We start from the raw sequence: 20,508 nt of genomic DNA, 5'->3' as shown, positions 1-20,508 counted from the left end.
CACTTTTCTATTCACCAGAAACTAACACAACATTGTAAATCAACTATGCTTCAATTAAAACAAAACTAAATTATCCTGAGATTCTCAAGAGAAACAGGGTGACATGCTTCTAATCATAGCATGAAAGAATTAAAAAGTGAGGGGAAAAACTTTTCTATATATTAATTTAAGGAGAGAATGATTACTGTTGAGACTCAGATTCGTGGTTTGGAACATTAAGTGGAAGAGTATATCAAAACAGAAAAAAAAATATAAAGAAGGAGAAGGAGCAAATGGAGTAGATGCAACAACTAAAGGTATAATAGAGGAGAATTTCTCTGGTTTAAAGAAGGATTGAAAGAACCAACTGAGTTCTGGACCAGAGTGTTAATTTAAGGGTGGAGGGAGACAAAGAACAAGCTGCTTACAAAGGAAAAATAATCAGATATGTGCTGGACTACTCAGTGTGACACTGGAAACTAGAAGGTAGTAAAATAACGTCTACAGATTACCAAGAAAAGAATTGTCTATATATACCTAGCTGAAATATCATTCACTTGTTATGGTGAAAGCAAGGTACTTGAAGATGTGCAGGAATTCAGATCCTCCGTCTAGGGAAAGTTAAAGGATTCTCACCAAATAATTCTCAACAGAGAATTTAAGGGGCAGAAGAAGAGAGAAAACAGTAGAGATCAAATGAATCTCACAGTGCATTTAATTAAATCTAAATGGTTAATGATAGAGTGACTGTATTTCAGCATACTTCTTTGTCCTCTTCATTTTCTGAAAGTTTGCAGCTGATGGAAAAGCTTGATTTGACTCAGGTTCTGTCCCTTTGGCAAGACCATAAATGATGTTCTGTTCTTCTAATGGGGGGCATATACTTTCTGATTATCTTTTTGTAAAGATAACAGTCATTAATACTCAATTCTGGATCCATTAATTCATTGAGAGTTGCAAAATGCTATATTCTAGCATTATTTTTCATTTTATAGCTAGAACACTTATATAAAGATGCTTCCCTTTATCTATTTGGTTACTCAGTGATACAGTTCACATAGGGAAGGCAAGGTAAATGTTTGCTCCCCCCCCCTTATCAGCTTACAAGGTAATTAATTGGTTCTTTATCATCTTTTGGGGAGGATAAATTCAGTAATATGTGATAGATTTCAATTCGCTGCAATTATTATTATTGTTTTTCGCTGCAATTATTATCTTTATTGAAGCTCAGGTTATCTCATCTTTAGCCAGTGGGAGCAAAGATGGTTCCTGAGTCCTTTTGACATGACAGTGATACTTTTTTGTTTTTGCGGTACGCGGGCCTCTCACTGTTGCGGCCTCTCCCGTTGCGGAGCACAGGCTCCGGACGCGCAGGCTCAGCGGCCATGGCTCACGGGCCTAGCTGCTCCGTAAAGAAAGGGACAATTTTTTTGTTTGTTTCGTTTTGCTTCGCTTTTCTGAAAACCTTAGAAAGTTGGCTGAGCTTTTGGGAAGGTGGATTTTAGGGATCCATTTGTTTTCTAGGATATTTGGTACTTAGCATGATCTGTGATGTAATTTTTAAGCTGGTATTCCTTTGCAGTTTATGTTACTTGCAAAGAATAATGGTTTTATTTTTTAGTATGTGTAGAGACCCAAAAGGAATCAGCGTTTCCCAGCAACAGGTATAGAGGCATATGTTAAAATGGTTTATTCAATCATTTAATATTTGAATATTTAATCTGGACCAGTCTCCACAATAGGAGTTCTAGGAAATTCAAACAATTATGAAACCTGCTTTTTTATTTAAAATTTCAGTAAAATAAGTTCCAAGGATTGATTTTAAACTTAATTTATTTTTTCTTTCAGATCTGTCACGAAATCGCCTCTCAGAAATTCCCATAGAAGCATGTCACTTCGTTTCTCTTGAGAATCTCAATTTATACCAAAATTGTATTCGGTATATACCAGAGGCAGTTCTAAACTTGCAAGCTCTAACGTTCTTAAATATTAGGTAAGGATTTTTTCCTTTTAATTTTTAGTTTTGTGTGATCTTTTCAATTTTCCTCTTCCCTTTCACTAAAATTTACATTATCTGGGGAATTCCGTGGCGGTCCAGTGGTTAGGACTCCATGCTTCCACTGCAGAGGGCACGGTTTCAATCCCTGGTCGGGAAACTAAGATCCCACATGCCACGCGGCCAAAAAATAAAACTAATAATTAAAAAAAAATTTATATTGTCTGTTTATATCAGCAGTATCTCGACATATTCTTGGACTAAATTAGCAGTATTTTCTATATCCCTCTAGTTTCTCCCTTTGTCTTTGTGTTTGTAATAATTAACAAACTCTAAGAGACATTAGCCTAATAGACTTGGAGCAGTCTTGTAGCAGTGGTTTTCCGATTACATTTTCAAATAAGCTTCATCAAATGAGAATAGTACATCTGAAATTACTTTGTTTGGTTTTTGTGATTACTTATTTTTGTGTACTAAGTTCTAAATATATAAATGCATTTTTTCAACTCACCTACTCCATTTTTTCACGTCTTACAAGAATTCTTTTGTTATTTTGTTTCTTTATAAAAGTTATAAATGTTGACTGGAGAAGATAAACAAATGTAGAAAAGTAAAGGAAATTCATCAAAATGTTGTGTTTGAGTTATATAATTATAGGTGAACTTTTACTTTTTTGTAGGCTTTTAGTCAAATTTTTAAATGAGTTTTTCCCCTTCTCATTAAATATCCTTTGGAAATATTTTTATATGTAATCATTTTAATGTACAGTGTATATATTTCTGAAACTCATTTTCCCTCTTGGATATTTATTCTCTCAGTTTTTTCCCATGATCAAAGTAGCACTAGTAGACAGTTTTGTATGTGAATGTCTAATTATTAGATTTTAAAAGTTTTAAAGGCTTATGATCTGTGTTAGTAAAATCATCAAAGATCTTGAAAAGGGGGGGCAATTGTTACTAAGGATTAAGATGTTAAATCTGCATAAGTAAAATTTTAACTTATTTTTATCCTAATGATAGATGTGTTTTTTACTTTCAGTTCTGATTTGTATATTTTTGTATAAATAAAAATTCCTCACCTATCCTTCAGTTAATATGATATATTTGAAATCACAATCTGTCCCTTATTTCCCATAGAATTATATTTGGGTCGTTTATGTACATTTGGTTATAATAATGTAATGATGAGGGAAGTAAATTACAGACACTTTGTATATAACTCTTCGGAAGGAAGAGGAGAGGATATTAGTTATCTACCCTATTTTAAAATCATTTTTTCCTATATAAATTTAATAAAATAATAATATGTTTTGTTTATATGGCACTTCATTATTTATAAAGGAGTTTTGTGGTGCAAGAGTCCTGTAAGCCCTGTGATTTACAGATGAGGAATCTGTGTAGGATGCAGATAAATTAAATGCTGTGCCTAAAAACACAAAAGCTGACAAGTGAGGAAATGAAGACTCGAACTCAAATCTAATATCCTGTTTGTTCCTTGCAAGACTTAACTTTATTAGTATACTTAGTATAGAATGAGAAAGATGGCAGTTTTTTTCCTTGAGTGGTGGGCTCTGACTTTTCTGTTTTTCTACTTACCCATTTAGTCGAAACCAGCTGTCAACATTGCCAGTACACTTGTGTGATTTACCATTGAAAGTCTTAATTGCTAGTAATAACAAATTGGTCTCACTTCCAGAAGAAATTGGACATCTCAGACATTTAACAGAACTTGTAAGTTAATATTTCATTTTTTTATTGTTTTGTATATATGTGTGTGTGTGTATATATATATACACACACACACACACACACACACATACTCTTTTGTGTTTTTGAGTTATTTTCAAGTACTGATAATGAAGTTTTACTGATTGATGAGCTCTCAAGTGCTTCAACACAAAATTAGAAAGAACTGAAAGTACAAGTCTAATCAAAGTCTAATCAGGTTCTAATCAATATTAAGTGATTTCTATGTTATTAAACTTTTGAGACATAATTTAATAAAGGGTTTGAATTTTTTTAATTAAATCTTGTTAATAGCATCAATATTCTGATTTTTGGTTAGTGCCTATAGGGAATGGGCAGTACAAAGGTCAGGTTTACTTTTTTACCTTATAGGCTATCTTTAGAACCTAGCTCCCACTCTAAAGTGAGCTATTCTTTATATTTTCTAAGAAGCTTAACCTTCACCTACCACTTCTTGTTATTCTTGAGTGCTTTTGTTCTGGGCATGGGAATAAGACTTTTCTTATTTAATCACCACAATAACATTATGAATTGTTATCATCATATTATAGCTGAGGAAACCAGCACTCAGGATAGGTTAAGTAATTTGCCAAAGGTTCCAAAGGTTCCATAACTGAAGTAGAATTTGAAACCAGTCTACCTTAACTCCAGAACCTATGATTCATATTTCTGAAATGGTCAAATACAATTATGTCCATTGAGATTTGGGAGTATAATTCCATGTAGGTTTATTAACAAAGATGTATGTACATCATAAACAAAAAATAAGTACAGTTGGCCTTCTGTTTTTGTAGGTTCTGCATCTGTGGATTCAACCAACGGTGAATCAAAAATATTTTTTAAAAAAATGTCCTGGGAATTCCATGGTGGTCCAGTGGTTAGGACTCTGCACTTTCACTGCCAAGGGCGTGGGTTCGATCCCTGCTCGGGGAACTGAGATCCCACAAGCCATGCAGCATGGCCAAAAAAAAAGAAATAAAATTAAAAAAAAATTTTTTTTCCAGAAATCTCTAAAAAGGAAAATTTGAATTTGCCGTGTGTGACAATTATTTACATAGTGTTTACGTTGTATCAGGTATTATAAGTAATCTAGAGATGGTTGAAAGCATACAGGAGGATGTATGTAGGTTATACGCAAATTATGCACCATTTTGTATGACACTCGAGCATCCATGGATTTTGGTATCCTCAGAGCCAATCCCTTGCAGATACTGAGGGACAACTGACTGTACACGTAAAAGTCTAATTGGACCACATGTTGGGTCACTTTTTTTTTTTCAGGTGGATTATGAATATAAAAGGTCACATATAAGAACTCACAAATATATTAAATTTAGAGTCTAGATACTAGACCACTATTTAAACGTTCTGTTTCTAGTTATTGAATCCTAAATGCTTAAAAGATAGATATGTCTCACAGAAGGTGCTTTTAGCTTTCTATGAAAGAAGTGAGTTGATACTTCAGTCATAAAAAACAGCTTGTGGCAGAGTAAAAATTAATAATCGTAATGCTCCTGATTCTCTCGTGGGTCTTTCTGCAGCATCCTTATTGCTTCTTTTCCTTTTTTATCTCCTTCATTTTTTTTTTTAGTGAAAGTAAACTGCTGTCTTTCAACATACATATTTTCTGAGAGAGATATTATAGATTGCTATTCCCTTCTGGCTCAGACTCAATCTTCCTATCCTTTCCACTTCTTTATTTATTTATTTTTTGGCTGCTTTGGGTCTTTGTTGCTGCACACGGGCTTTCTCTAGTTGCAGCAAGCAGGGGCTACTCTTCATTGCAGCGCAGTCTCTTGTTGTGGAGCATGGGCTCTAGGCATGCGGGCTTCAGTAGTTGTGGCTTGTGGGCTCTAGAGCACAGGCTCAGTAGTTGTGGTGCACGGGCTTAGTTGCTTCATGGCATGTGGGATCTTCCCGGACCAGGGCTCCAACCCATGTTCCCTGCATTGGCAGGTGGATTCTTAACCAGTGATCCCTTGACTTCTTGTAGAACCCTTTTAGCTTTGATACCTAGAGCATTGGGCTAAGAAGTCTAGCTTCTGATTCTACTTCAATCATGAATGGGTAGGAAAGGTAAAAATAGTATTATTTCTTTCTGAGAATATTTTGGGAAAATTTAAAAATAATGTCTGAAGCTTATTGAAGTTTTTTGTAAGTGGTCTTTCCTAATAACAAGTCTCAGTATTTTCTTTTTATTTATATATTGGAGGAATTTTAAGTGTTACTGTGGCATCTTAGAGCTTTTATTAACCTAGACAGCTTCTTGTTGCTATGCATGGGTTTACAAATTCTGGCTTGTCTCAGAATTATGGAATCCTGAAATTATCAATCTTGGAACCTTGTAGTCAGTCTCTTCTCAGAACCAGTGGAATCAAGCTATTTGCCAAGATACCAGAAGTCCTACCTAATATATGTATTAGAATCAGGTTGATGAGCTGCTAATAGAATAGTATCTACTTTTTCCATAGCCTTTGAGTTATATGTACTTTATTATTTTTCCCTCATGTTCAGTTTGATAAAGAATGATTTGAGTCATCTTCAGTGCATTTTTATTTTATATTCTTGAATAGTTGAACTTGTATTTTGAGAATGGGATTTCCTTTCAAATAATTTTATCATTATAATTTTTATCATAGTTTTGTTTTTTCTTCTAGTTTCTTTAGAACAATATAAAATAAAAATATTGTCCTAAAGATCTGTTTTAATACCTTTTTTTTTAACCTTTTCACCAACATTTTCATTTGATCTGATATTCTAGGCCTCCTGTCCACATCTTAAGTCATTTAATTTTAGTTCTCACAAAATTAATGTAGATCTATATACAGTGTATAGAGTCAGTCAAAAGCCTATACATTTTAAAAATTAAATGCTGTTGCAAACTATGGGATTATTCTTGGACGCAGAATCATAGTATTTTTTACAACAAGAGGGGTATTATCTTGTCCAACCTCATTTTACAGATAGTTTAAAGCATGCAAGTTTGTAATATTAGTACAATTCTTTACTTTGTATCTTTTTGAAATAGGATGTGAGCTGCAATGAAATTCAAACAATCCCTTCCCAAATTGGTAATTTGGAGGCCTTGCGAGACCTTAATGTAAGAAGAAATCACTTAGTACGTTTGCCTGAAGGTAAGAAATTGTGAAATCGTTTTTTTTGTTTTGTTTTGTTTCTTGCCTTTTTATTTTAAAGATCTCTCAGACTGATGGGCACTTCAAAAATGTATAAAAGTTACAGCCAGTATTTGAAATGTAATGGTTTCTTTAATATGTGCTATCTGTTCCGTTGTGGATTTTAAAAGCTAGACTCTTCAGTGAAGAGCTCCAATAACTATTTAACAGTGATTGTAATTTTAGATCCTGTTAACTGATATAATCAATAACTCAGGGTAAGATCACTGGAAATTTCAGTTGGCATAACTACTTAGGAGAAACATAACATGTTTTTGATAAGGGGATAGTTTAGTATAATGAAAACATTCCTGCAGTTAGCACTGACTGACTTAAAATGGACTTGATTTGAATTTAATAATTTTATCCTTCACTGGAAATGTTCAGATAGAGGCTAATTAACTGTGTGGAGGTGATGTGTAAAATGAATAATGAATGGAGTGAGAGACTGCACTAGGAGACTGGTTGTCTTAGGCTGACTATAAGTTCTGGTACATGTATTTGAATGATAAAAATGATTAAACAAATTAGGTATAGTTGATCAGTCGTTCAAAAATATAAATTCATGAAAGAGAAAGCTACAAGAGAAAGTGAAAATGGTGAAAATCATTATTTTATTAAATCAGAATATATATTTCTTTAATTTTATTATGTAAAATTTCATATCTAAATGAGAGCAATGAATCACCCAACTACATCAGTCATTAGCTCATGGAAGTTCTTGTTTCAGCTCTACTCCCGTCCTCTTTCTCTTGCTCTGTCCTCTACATTAACTTGAAACAACTTCCAAAAATTCATCTATAAACATTTCAGAATGTCTGTCTCAAAGATAAGGAATCTTTAGAAGATGTTTTCATGACAGTGATTATCTAGGTTCTTCTACGAAATACGACTTTCAATGTACAGTAAATATTGAATTAACTAATGATGCTTTTGCTGCATTGTAGAATCCAGATGTTTATACCAATTTGATCCTGTATGATACTGAGTTCTAATATACTAGTGTGTGTAGCTTTGACATTTTTTGGTCCCGAGTAAGCGTCTCAGAAAGTGATTTTCATTCCACTTTTATACATTTACTGCAACCATACTACCCAAAATCCTGCATATCTTTCCCCTCAGTAGGCTTGTCCAGTAACCTTTATACCTTTTATCTTCAGAGCCTTCCTCATTTCCTCCTGGTTCTGCCTTCTACCACCTCAGCAGGGGGAATGCAGGCCATTAGCAGGACCGACCAAAATCATGACTGACATATAACTCAAAATTTCTATCAGGATTACCCCCCTACTCAGGACCCACCTACTGTGGTTGATCTTTAAAGGCTTACTAATACAATAATACTGACTTAATATGAAATTAATCAAAACAATTGAGGTTTTGGTGAAAATGAAAATCCGGGATTTCAGATGATGATTGCAGTCTGATAGTTTTATCATCTAATTTATTTCTCTATCTTATTTTGAATGCATATTACCAAGAAAATTGTCACACAGATAGTTTCAAATGTTTTTTTGTAGACTTATCTTGTAATCTCAGCATACTCAGTTAAACTGAGATGACAGGAAAGCTTCATCCAACACCTACACAAGTTAGTGTGGAAGTTCATGTTCCTTGGTGATCTCTAACGTATTACAGTTTGGTAGATAAAGATATTACATCTTTTGTTATATTGTCATTTTGATTTTAAATTAATTTTAATTTTTATCAAATACATTATTCAAAAAGTCAAATAGTAATAAAAAGCTTAAAATAAATAATAGCATTCTCCTGCCTCAGCCATTCCTCTCTCCAGTTTCAATGGCCAGAAGCATATACCTTCAAGTCCTTTGACTCTTTCCACTACTATTTGCTGACACATTTCTAAGTGATCTGCTTTTACAGCTATTGCTGGATTTATCAACTTTGACATTTTGTTTTTATTGTTGTTTTTCTAGAGTTAGTAAGTCCTTTTTAAAAAAATTTACTTAGCTTTTTATGTACCTGTGGCTAATTCCTCCCTCTTTTTCCAGCAGCCTTATTAGTCAAACCAATCAGATTATGTATCTTTCTTTTTTTCCCCTGAATATCTCCCTCATTGAACCTTTTTTCTTTCTCTTCCAGTCTGGACTGGTTGTTCTCTGTTATTTTCTGCCTAGCTTTTCTTCTTTGCTGAACTCTTTTTTTTTTTTTTGTGGTACGCGGGCCCCTCACTGCTGCTGTGGCCTCTCCTGTTGCAGAGCACAGGCTCTGGACGCGCAGGCTCAGCGGCCATGGCTCACGGGCCCAGCCGCTCCACGGCATGTGGGATCTTCCCAGACCGGGACACGAACCCGTGTCCCCTGCATCAGCAGGCGGACTCTCAACCACTGCGCCACCAGGGAAGCCCCTGCTGAACTCTTATTCCTCTTATTCCTGGACTTCATATCTTCTTTCTTACTTTTTTTTTTTTTTAATTTCAGCTTTATTGAGGTATAACTGACAAATAATTCCTCTTTCTTACTTTACTCCCTTGTTTTGCTAAAAGGGCATCTTCTAGTAATTTCCTGAGGACATGTCATAGGAAAACATTTTTTGAGATTTCACTTGAAAAGAAATATCTCTATTCTGTGCTCACTGTTGATTAATAATTTGGTTATAAATTCTTGGTTGAAAATTATTGTGTCAAATGATTTTCAAGTCTTTTTTCGCTTTTAGCTTTCAATTTTAAAAATTAATGGTTGAGGGACTTCCCTGGCAGTCCAGGGGTTAAGACTTAACACTGCAGGAGGCATGGGTTCAGTCCCTGGTCGGGGCACTAAGATCCCACATGCTGCATGGCATGGCCAAAAAAAAAAAAAAAAAAGGTGGAAAATTTGATGCCATTCCTAATTCCAGTCCATTGTTTGTTACCAGTTTTTTCCTCTGGAATATTTTAAGGTCTTCCCTTTTTTTTCCCTACCGCTCTGAAGTTTTATGATGATGTGCCATAGTATGAGTTGTTTTAATTCAATAAACTAGATACTTGGTGGGCTTCTATCTTAAACCAGAGATTCACATCCTTCGTTTAGATAGATCCTTCTATCTAAACCAGAGATTCACATCCTTCGTTCTAAACCAGAGATTCACATCCTTCGATATAAGATATAAGAAATTGTCTTATATCTCTTTTTTGATAATTTCCTATCTTTCGATTTCTCTGTTTTCTCTTTCTAGAATTTTTGTGAATTAGATATTGGACTCCTTTAATTGATCCTATGGTTTTCTTATCTTTTTTATTGTCCATTTCTTCATCATTTTGTTTAACCAGGTGGTAAACAGTTCCAACCGTTTATACTCTAACCATTCTTCTGAATTTTTAATTTCTGCCATCGTATTTTTCATCTCTAAGAACTCTTGTTTTAATCATATTTTTTATTTTTTTTTATTTTTTTATTTTTTTGCGGAACGCGGGCCTCTCACTGTTGTGGCCTCTCCCGCTGCGGAGCAACAGGCTCCGGACGCGCAGGCTCAGCGGCCATGGCTCACGGGAGCAGCCGCTCCGCGGCATGTGGGATCTTCCCGGACCGGGGCACGAACCCATGTCCCCTGCATCGGCAGGCGGACTCTCAACCACTGCACCACCAGGGAAGCCCTTTCTCTGATTTTTTAAAAAAACATTCCTTTCTTGTTTCAGTAATTTAGTATTTTATCTCTCTGAAATTAGAGACATTAATTCTAGTTTTTAAAAGTTTTCTTTTATTTCCTATATATTACCTATTTTTTCAGAGCCCTTTTTTTCGATTGGCTTGCATGTTTTGATTTCTGTCTTACATGTTGGAGGCTCTTCTAATTGTCTGTGGATCATGTACTGTCTGTATAGAGCTACTTAGAAATTCCAAGTATACTGAGCAGGAATTGTATAATAGTAGTTAAGCAGTAAGCTGGATATTTTATTGGGGGAAACTCCCTATCAATATCTAAAGGCCTTTTATATGGAACAATATAGTTTCTCCAGAGAAAGATGTTTTCCTTCTTCTACAGTGTTGTGTATGTTCCTAACTACTGCCAGTCAGGAGCTGGGGATGGGGTAAGGTTGGGGAGGAAGGTGCTAAGGTCTTGTGGTCACGTTTGTAGACTTTTACTTAAATCCTCCATTTTCAGCAGGGAACTCATCCTGACTTTCCATTGTGCCTGCGGTCCTTGAGTTCAGAGCCTTTCAGTTCAGCTCCTGTCATGATTGGAAAGGAGTAGTTACCTAGCTGCATGAGTTGGGATTGAAGATCTAGGCATCTAACCTGTTCTTTATACAGATTATCGTGTAATCCTTGTGTTATTCACACCTTTCTGTGGGATCAGACCCGGTTTCTAAGACTTTCTGTTGTTCTATAAGGGGTCAAACAGTTTGCTTTTCATTAATATTACCATCCCTAAGCAACTAGATTTCATTTTATGCCACTTTGCTGTATATCAGTTAATCACTAAGAAAGAATGCAAGTGAATACTTATGTTAAATCCATTATATTTAGCTTGAAGCTCCTGAAAAAAGTTGTCTAGTTTTGAAATTATCATTAACTGTTTATTTCCACCTTATCTCCCTGCAGAGCTAGCAGAGTTGCCTTTGATACGGTTAGACTTTTCCTGCAATAAAATTACAACAATCCCTGTTTGTTATCGGAATCTCAGGCACCTACAGATGATCACCCTAGATAATAATCCACTACAATCTCCTCCTGCACAGGTAAACCATAGTTGAGTTGAAGTATGTTATGAACTTTTTTGACAAAAGATGAAGTTTAAAAGTTATAAGTTATATATATTTATCTTTTTTTTTTAGAAATTAAGTTCTTTTAAAATAAATTCATAACTTATATGTATTCTTTAGAAGCCTTGAATAAATGGGATGGAAGATAGGTAATATTCCAAAAATGTTTTTCCTTTCACTAAATTGACTTCTTTTTAATTTGAAGGAATCTTAAAGTTTTTTTCTAATAAAATTTGAGTTATTTCTTTCTAGTAAAACTTAAATGTAGACAATGTAAATGCTAAAGACAAAATACTCAGCTTACAGAACTAAAGATCATCAGTGTATCTCTCATGACCATTGTTTTTGTACTTTCCTATTTTCTAAAATCTTAAGTTCCTCATTTAGTCAGTTTGGTCATTTGTTTATCAGTGACTGAAATGAAACTACTTAATAAAGTTATTATAAGGTAGCTTTACAAATAGATTCTAGACATTCTGTAGTCTAAAAAGTGTTGACCAGCTTATATTTTTCACTGTAGCTTTCCTTACTCTGCAATTAATTGATGGTCTTGTACAAGCCTCTGTATGGCAACTGTTAAACTTTATGAGTAAACTTCATAACTATAGAAAGGCCTCATAATCCTAAAGAATTTGTGTGTTGACTGTGGGACAGAAGTCAGTAGGTAGCAACAGAAGTGTATATAACTTTTTTAATCATTTCCTGCTTTTCTCTCTTACAGGAAGTAAGATTGAAAACGTAATTGTGCATGATTGTTGGATTCCTAAAAACAAAAGTTACCAATATAATCCATGGGGAGCAATGCTTTAAATCCCTGACTATGCCTAACCAATCAATATAAGTTTACTTGGTATTCTAACAGTGTTTATAATCATAAATTATTTATTTTATATGTTACTGAAACTTATTAGTGACTAGAAAACAAAAACCTACATTTATATCACTTAAACGCCTAAAGTAACAAATGATATAATGTTATAATCAGTACATTTTTTAATATTACTGTATATACTTGATAGAAATGCCTTCTATTTCCAATATACATTAAGTAAAAATGTATTTTTATTTTAAAATGCTAGGGGACACATATATTTCAGATGAGTAATAATTTGGTTGTATTTATATGTTACTTTGTTTAGATATGTATAAAAGGCAAAATCCACATATTTAAATACCTGAACATACAGGCTTGTAAGATTGCTCCAGATCTGCCAGATTATGATAGAAGACCCATGGGTTTTGGCTCCTGGTGAGTATGTTGTATTCTTTTATTATTATATTCCATCTCACAGAGAATCAAATAATCTGAACCTTTAAATTTACCTGACTCTTTGTTTGACCAAAGGGAAATATCCTATTCTGACACAATTTTTCTCAGAATGCTTATATTAAGTAAAAGTTGATTACATAGATGTGACAAAGTGTAGTCCTAAGTCAGGGTTTCTCAACCTCAGCACTGTTGATATTTTGAACTAGACAGTTCTTTGTGGTGAGCTGTCCTATACATTGGAAAGTGTTTAACAGCATCCCTGGCATCTGTCACACCTTCCAAAGTGACAAACAAAACTGTCTCCAGTAATTGCCAAATATCCTCTGAGGGGTCCCCAGTTGAAAGCTACTGGTCTAAGTGACTTGAATACTAACTTTGGCTCTCCTGTTAACTAGCTCTGTGACTTAAGGCAAGTCATTCAAACTTTTTGGGCTTCATTTTTCCCAGAGGGAGTGAAGGGGTTGGATTTGATGACCATTAATGTCACTTCACGATCTTTTAAGTCTGTGAATCCCTCAGCTACATATAACACCTGACTTTTACAAAGTTACTTTTTGGCATTCCCAACCAATGGAACAATCTTAAGTATCAGGAATTAAATTCAAAAAGCCTTTTAACATGCAAAATTGATGTCTCAGTGAAGGTGCAGTAATATTCATAGACTTTACTCAAAAGAGAACGCTTTAGGCCTTCTCTTGGAACTTGTCACATTTACGTAAAAGCACAGTTCTAACATTCTCAGTGTCCTAGTCTAAAACAGATTAACAAACTTCTATTTTGGTAGAGTTAAGTTAACAAACTTCTATTTTGGTAGAGTTTCTAAAAGCAGGCATTAAAAATACAAAAATAATTTGAAGGAAAAAAAAACTGTAAAAAGCAGATGCATAGGGAATTCCCTGGTGGTCCAGTAGTTAGGACTTGTCACTTCTAGTGCAGGGGGCCTGGGTTTGATCCCTGGTCAGGGAACTGAGATCCTGCAAGCTGTGTGGCACAGCCAAAAAAAACAAAAACAAAACAAAAAAGTAGATGCATATTCAAAAATTCAAGTTAGTGATAAACTCTGAAAGGGAGGAAGATTCTGTGTGAATGAGGCATAAGGGGGCTTCTCATTGGAGTGGCTTCTCTTGTTGCGCAGCAGGTGCTCTAGGCGCACAGGCTTCAGTAGTTGCAGTGCACGGGTTCAGCCGCAACTGGAGAAAGCCCACGCACAGCAACGAAGACCCAACACAGCCGATAGATAGATAGATAGATAGATAAACCCTTTTAACTCTGAGAGGACTGAAAGCACATATGTGGTGTTAAGGAAGACATAAAAGGTTTTGCCAGATGGTAGGGATTAGGTCTTACACACTATGTGCTAATCTAGACCTCTCTTAGAGGAAGGATTTTGGCAGTGGGGGTGGATATGAGGAGACCCAGACCACTAATACCAAGAATTTAAAATTTTCTCCATTATCTCCTTTTCATTTCTTTTTCCTCCTACCTCAGTTCATTACTTATAATATGGAACTCTTGTTTCTTATTTATAGAAGAAAGTTTTGTTTTTCCTATTTAAATATTTCTAAAAGTTTCTACTCCTGTACTCTTAAAATAGATGTACAACAAATAAAAGTAGGTTTTCTTTTATATATACACTAATTTATTTCCTCCCTTGGAGTTAGTAATCCTTGGGAAGGAAAAGTATTCCTCTCCAGAAATAGCAGAGTAGGAATATTAAACTGCTACTGTTGCCTTTGAGGTTTGTGTGTAAGATATGAATAATGATTACTGGGTGTGTGTATATGATGGTATGCCTGAAGAAACCAAGGAGGAAGCATCATTACCTGTATGAACAGTGAGCTTTGGTTGAGGGCTGCAGTGCTAATTGCAGAACCTATTTCTCTCTGTGACTCTATCCTTAGTTTTGAAGACTAATTAGTCTTGGCCTAATTTTTTTTTAAATATACCAACTTCATTATTTTACTTTAAAAACATATCAAGAAATCCTGGGAAGAGACTTGTGTGTATTTGCTAAGAGATACAGGAAGGCTTGAGTCAATAGAGAAACCTTTCCTAAATGGGAAGTCTAAATAGCATAAACATGTCATGTTTCTCCAAAGGAATTAGTAATTATAGATCTAATATATTCCATTCCCTATAATAATCCCTAATTATGCTCCCTAGGTTAATCTGTCTTCTGCATTTTCCATTTTTTCCAGAGTTATGTTACTTTATTTATATATATATATATATATATATAAAACAAAAATATTTCCTTCAACTCCTCATGCACCAGCAAATGAGACATCATACTTTCATGTCTTTCTCACTAAGGTACAGATTAGTAAGACTGCATTGTAGTTAGCAGTGCATTTATTCAAAATGCAGTCATGGATTCAGAAGGCCTTAGTTCTAGCTCTGGATCTCTTTACTATTAGGCAGTTCACTTAACCTCTCTGACCCTTGGTTTCTTCAATGTGATCTTTACCCTGTTTATATTTCTAACAGTAGTTGTGAGGATCAAATGACCTGTGTTTGAAAGTGCTTTGCTGACCATAAAGCCCTATATGAATATTAGGCATTAGAGTTATTAGCTGTCTACTGTGATCTTGGACAAATTTAGTCTAAGAGTTCTGTTTTGCTAAAGAGAATTTTTATTAATCCTGTAGCTCTTCAGGTATTCAGTACAAGTTACTGCTGTGGTAATTTCAATCCTTAGTTGCACTTTCTAACTACTTTTGTGTAGCATAAAAACAACACACAGTCTTTCTTAAATCATTTTATAAAGGTCACAAATGTTTTTACTCATTTTCAGATGTAAATGTTTCCAACTCCTTTAGCAATTTACACTGTTGTGTAACTTTCTTATTTTATACAATGGCACACATTTTTTAAAATGGTGATCTAAAGTGAACTATGCTTTTTTGCTGTGATGATTTTAAGCAGCTTTAGACTAAATATATTTATTTATGATGACGTGGCAGTGAGCCAAAACTAAGGAACAACTAAGCCACTGGTAAGAAAAGTCCTGCCTCTGTAACCCTGGTAGTGGAATGAATTCTCTACAACAAGCCTGAGCTTGTGAAAGCAGTGGCGATCCTTTATTCATATTTATATTCTAAGCAGCTGGAAAACTGCCTGGAATTCAATAAATGTTTGGTGAACTAAACTCAAATGAAGCAGATTTAGTGACTCTCTCTTAAGGACACATTCTTCATAGAATGACAACTTTTATTTAATGCTTTGTGCAGGTCCTTAGCTTATATTTTCTCAAGTAATCTTTATAGCAACTCTGTGAGATAGGTGTTGTTAATCTTTTTTTTTTTAAACTTATGAGAAAACAGAGGTTGAAAGAGGTAAAACAGGTTAATTAAAGTCACATAGCTAAGAAATGATGGTGCCAAGTTATCAGTCCAGATCTGTTAAATTATTTGAAAAAAGCCATATTTTAAACTCCTTACTGCACTATACTGATTCACAGTTCATCTCCCTGCCACACAGAGTAACATAAGCATTTGAATCCATTTTATGCTAGGTAGTTTACTAAAGAGACTGGACTTTCTAACAGGACATAGCTGGAACCTGGCTAGCACAACTCTTCCTGGCCTCACAAGGGCCATATTTATACATAGGGTGACCATCTGTCCTGGTTTACCTGTGACTAAGGAGTTTTCTGGGACATAGGACTTTAGTGCTAAAACCAGGAAAATCCTGAACAAACCTGGAGGGTTGGTTAACCTATGTCTCACTTTAATCTTATCAGTCTAATCTCTGAGAAAGAGCAAATATGTGGAGAAGCTAAAGGTAACTGAATAAAGAAGATAAAATAATAGCTTAAGGCAAAGATTCTATTCTCTTTATGTTGCCCTCTTATAAACTAGCACAGTAAAATTAGGCTTACCTTAATTGGTCACTTCACAGAAAGTACATTATATAAAACAGTATCCTCTAGAAATCTGAAAATCTTTACTTGAAAATTTTACATAATATTAAAAAGTACTGTTCAGTAAATCCTGAAATACATGTATTTCTTTTGGCATCTGCAAAAAAGAATTCTTTAAGTATGACTTAAATATATATTTCATCAGAAAGCTTTTAAAATTAGGTTCCTTGGCCTGACTTTGCTGTGATAAAACACACACAGTACCAGTCCTTAAGATCTGGACTCTAAAACAGGCATAAAAGCAGACATGTCATTTAGACAGTACACATAAAACATTTTACTTAAATGCTAACAATTGGGAGATCTAGATGAAGGGCAAATAGATATCATTGTATTACTCTCCCAACTCTTGTATAGATATGAATGTTTTCAAGATAAGAAGTTGGGGGAAATTCACTACTTTTTTTTGGAGAGAAGTAATTTTAGAATTATACTGAGACACTTATTTTGCTAAATGATCTTTGTAGTGGAGGGTAGGAAAATGAGTTAGATAGCTGGAAAATACCTATATTTTTGGATCTTTATAATCAGAGCATGTTTAGCACATTGGACAAATAGGTCTGTATATTACTAAATACATACAAAGTAAGATCTTTATCAGTAAAAATAAATGACAAGTTATAAAAATGTCTTACATTCACATAGGGTTTTGTTTCTGTTCTTTTGTTTTTACTTAACACCTTCCACTTTATGTGAAGGCATATGAGTAAGAATGTTTAACCTCATTTTACAAAGGTTAAGTGACTTCTTTGAGCTAATAGTTGGTTGGATTATCTGTGAAATCCAAATACATTGCTCCTTCCCTGTACCTTACGTTCTGATTCATTGTGACAGCATGACAAAATAATTTTTTTAAAGTTATGTACACAAACTAAGAATACATGGAATAAAAAATCCGATACCAGAAGAACACTACATATTTTAAATTTGTACCATTGAAAGTTGTTTTCAACCTAGGCAGTCTTACTAAATGAAATGCTAATAGACCAATTTTTAACAGAGTCCTTATCATGTTTTAGACTTCAAATTAAGCTAACTTTTAAAACTGTGTTTAAAAACAAGTAAAAACTAAAGCTATAAACAAGTAAAAACTAAAGCTATAAAACTTTTAGAGGAAAATATGGAAGAATATCTTTGTGACATGGGGTGGGCAAGGATTTCTGAGGACACAGAAACAAATAACCGTTAAAAAAATGATAAACTAAATTTAATGAAAATTAAATACATCTATTTACGAAAAGAAAATATTAAGAAAACATAGACAAACCACAGACTGGGGGGAAATATTTACAAAATACATGTATGACAAAAGACTTCTATCCAGAATATCTAAAGAATACCTGCTTATACTTAATGTTAAAAAGACAAACAACCCAGATCTGGGAGAAGATGGCGGAAGAGTAAGACGCGGAGATCACCTTCCTCCCCACAGATACATTAGAAATACATCTACACGTGGAACTGCTCCTATAGAACACATACTGAGCGCTGGCAGAAGACCTCAGACCTCCCAAAAGGCAAGAAACTCCCCACGTACCTGGGTAGGGCAAAAGAAAAAAGAAAAAACAGAGCCAAAAGAATAGGGACGAGACCTGCACCAGTGGGAGGGAGCTGTGAAGGAGGAAAGGTTTCCACACACTAGGAAGCCCCTTCGCGGGCGGAGACTGCGGGTGGCGGAGGGGGGAAGCTTCGGAGCCGCGGAGGAGAGCACAGCAACAGGGGTGCGGAGGGCAAAGCAGAGAGATTCCCGCACAGAGGATCAGTGCCGTCCAGCACCCACCAGCTCGAGAGGCTTCTCTGCTCACCCGCTGGGGCGGGTGGGGGCTGGGAGCTGAGGCTTGGGCTTCACTCGGATCCCAGGGAGAGGACTGGGGTTGGCGGCGTGAACACAGCCTGAAGGGGGCTAGTGCACCACGGCTAGCTGGCAGGGAGTCCGAGAAAAAGTCTGGACCTGCCGAAGAGGCAAGAGACTTTTTCTTCCCTCTTTGTTTCCTGGAGCGTGAGGAGAGGGGATTAAAAGCGCCGCTTAAAGGAGCTCCAGAGACAGGCGTGAGCCACGGCTATCAGCACGGACCCCAGAGACGGGCATGAGATTCTAAGGCTGCTGCTGCCTGTGTGCGAGCATAGGTCATTGTCCCCACCTCCCCTCCCGGGAGCCTGTGCAGCCCGCCACTGCCAGGGTCCCGTGATCCAGGGATCCAGGGACAACTTCCACCGGAGAACGCACAGCACGCCTCAGGCTGGTGCAACGTCACACTGGCCTCTGCCGCCACAGGCTCACCCCGCATCCATACCCTTCCCTCCCCCCGCCCTGAGTGAGCCAGAGCCCCTGAATCCACTGCTCCTTTAACCCCGTCCTGTCTGAGCGAGGAACAGAGGCCCTCAGGCGACCTACACGCAGAGGTGGGGCCAAATCCAAAGCTGAACCCCGGGAGCTGTGCAAACAAAGAAGAGAAAGGGAAATCTCTCCCAGCAGCCTCAGAAGCAGCGGATTAAAGCTCCACAATCAATTTGTTGTACCCTGCATCTGTGGAATACCTGAATAGACAATGAATCATCCCAAATTGAGGACGTGGACTTTGGGAGCAAGATATATTATTTTTTCCCCTTTTCCTCTTTTTGTGAGTGTGTATGTGTGTGCTTCTGTGTGAGATTTTGTCTGTATAGCTTTGCTTTCACCATTTGTCCTAGGATTCAGTCCATACATTCTTTTTTTTTTTTTACTTTTTTAGTTTAAAAATTTTTTTCATAATAATTATTTTTTATTTCAATAACTTTATTTTATTTTATCCTACTGTATTTGATTTGATTTTATCCTCTTTCTTTCTTTCTATTTTTTTCTCCCTTTTATTCTGAGCCGTGTGCATGAAAGGCTCTTGGTGCTCCAGCCAGGAGTCAGTGCTGTGCCTCTGAGGTGGGAGAGCCAACTTCAGGACACTGGTCCACAAGAGACCTCCCAGCTCCACGTAATAGCAAATGGCAAAAATCTCCCAGAGACCTCCATCTCAACACCAAGACCCAGCTTCCCTCAACGACCAGCAAGCTACAGTGCTGGACACCCTATGCCAAACAACTAGCAAGACAGGAACACAGCCCCATCCATTAGAGAGAGGCTGCCTAAAATCATAATAAGACCACAGACACCCGAAAACACACCACTAGACGTGGACCTGTCCACCAGAAACACAAGATCCAGCCTCATCCACCGGAACACAGGCACTAGTCCCCTCCACCAGGAAGCCTACACAGCCCACTGGACGAACCTTAGCCATTGGGGACAGACACCAAAAACAACGGGAACTACGAACCTGCAGCCTGCGAAAAGGAGACCCCAAACCCAATAAATTAAGCAAAATGAGAAGACAGAAAACACACAGCAGATGAAGGAGCAAGGTAAAAACCCACCAGATCTAACAAATGAAGAGGAAGTAGGCAGTCTACCTGAAAAAGAATTTAGAATAATGATGGTAAAGATGATCCAAAATCTTGGAAATAGAATAGAGAAGATGCAAGAAACATTTAACAAGGACTTAGAAGAACTAAAGAGGAAACAAGCAATGATGAACAACACAATAAATGAAATTAAAAATACTCTAGAAGGGATCAATAGCAGAATAACTGAGGCAGAAGAACGGATAAGTGACCTGGAAGATAAAGTAGTGGAAATAACTACTGCAGAGCAGAATAAAGAAAAAAGAATGAAAAGAACTGAGGGCAGTCTCAG

The 20,508-nt window shown here is 36.0% G+C and overlaps 1 protein-coding gene across 15 annotated transcripts in view; it reads left to right on the top strand.

Moving 5' to 3' along the window:
* LRCH3 (leucine rich repeats and calponin homology domain containing 3) overlaps window positions 1-20,508 on the top strand; it is a 116,199-nt gene that overhangs the window by 40,655 nt on the left and 55,036 nt on the right. For all 15 annotated transcript variants that reach the window (XM_030760963.2, XM_022567995.2, XM_030760962.2 and 12 more), the window contains exons 2-6: window positions 1,828-1,972; window positions 3,579-3,705; window positions 6,749-6,854; window positions 11,432-11,568; window positions 12,732-12,841. In XM_030760963.2, the coding sequence (XP_030616823.2) occupies window positions 1,828-1,972; window positions 3,579-3,705; window positions 6,749-6,854; window positions 11,432-11,568; window positions 12,732-12,841 (625 nt within the window). The remainder of the gene's footprint in view (window positions 1-1,827; window positions 1,973-3,578; window positions 3,706-6,748; window positions 6,855-11,431; window positions 11,569-12,731; window positions 12,842-20,508) is intronic.

This window comes from Delphinapterus leucas, chromosome 4, assembly GCF_059928025.1.
Source record: "Delphinapterus leucas isolate spDelLeu-1000000601 "Yukka" chromosome 4, BTC_Dleu_Yukka2, whole genome shotgun sequence".
NCBI classification, from domain to species: Eukaryota; Metazoa; Chordata; class Mammalia; order Artiodactyla; family Monodontidae; genus Delphinapterus; species Delphinapterus leucas.
This window is presented reverse-complemented; position numbering and strand designations above follow the sequence as displayed.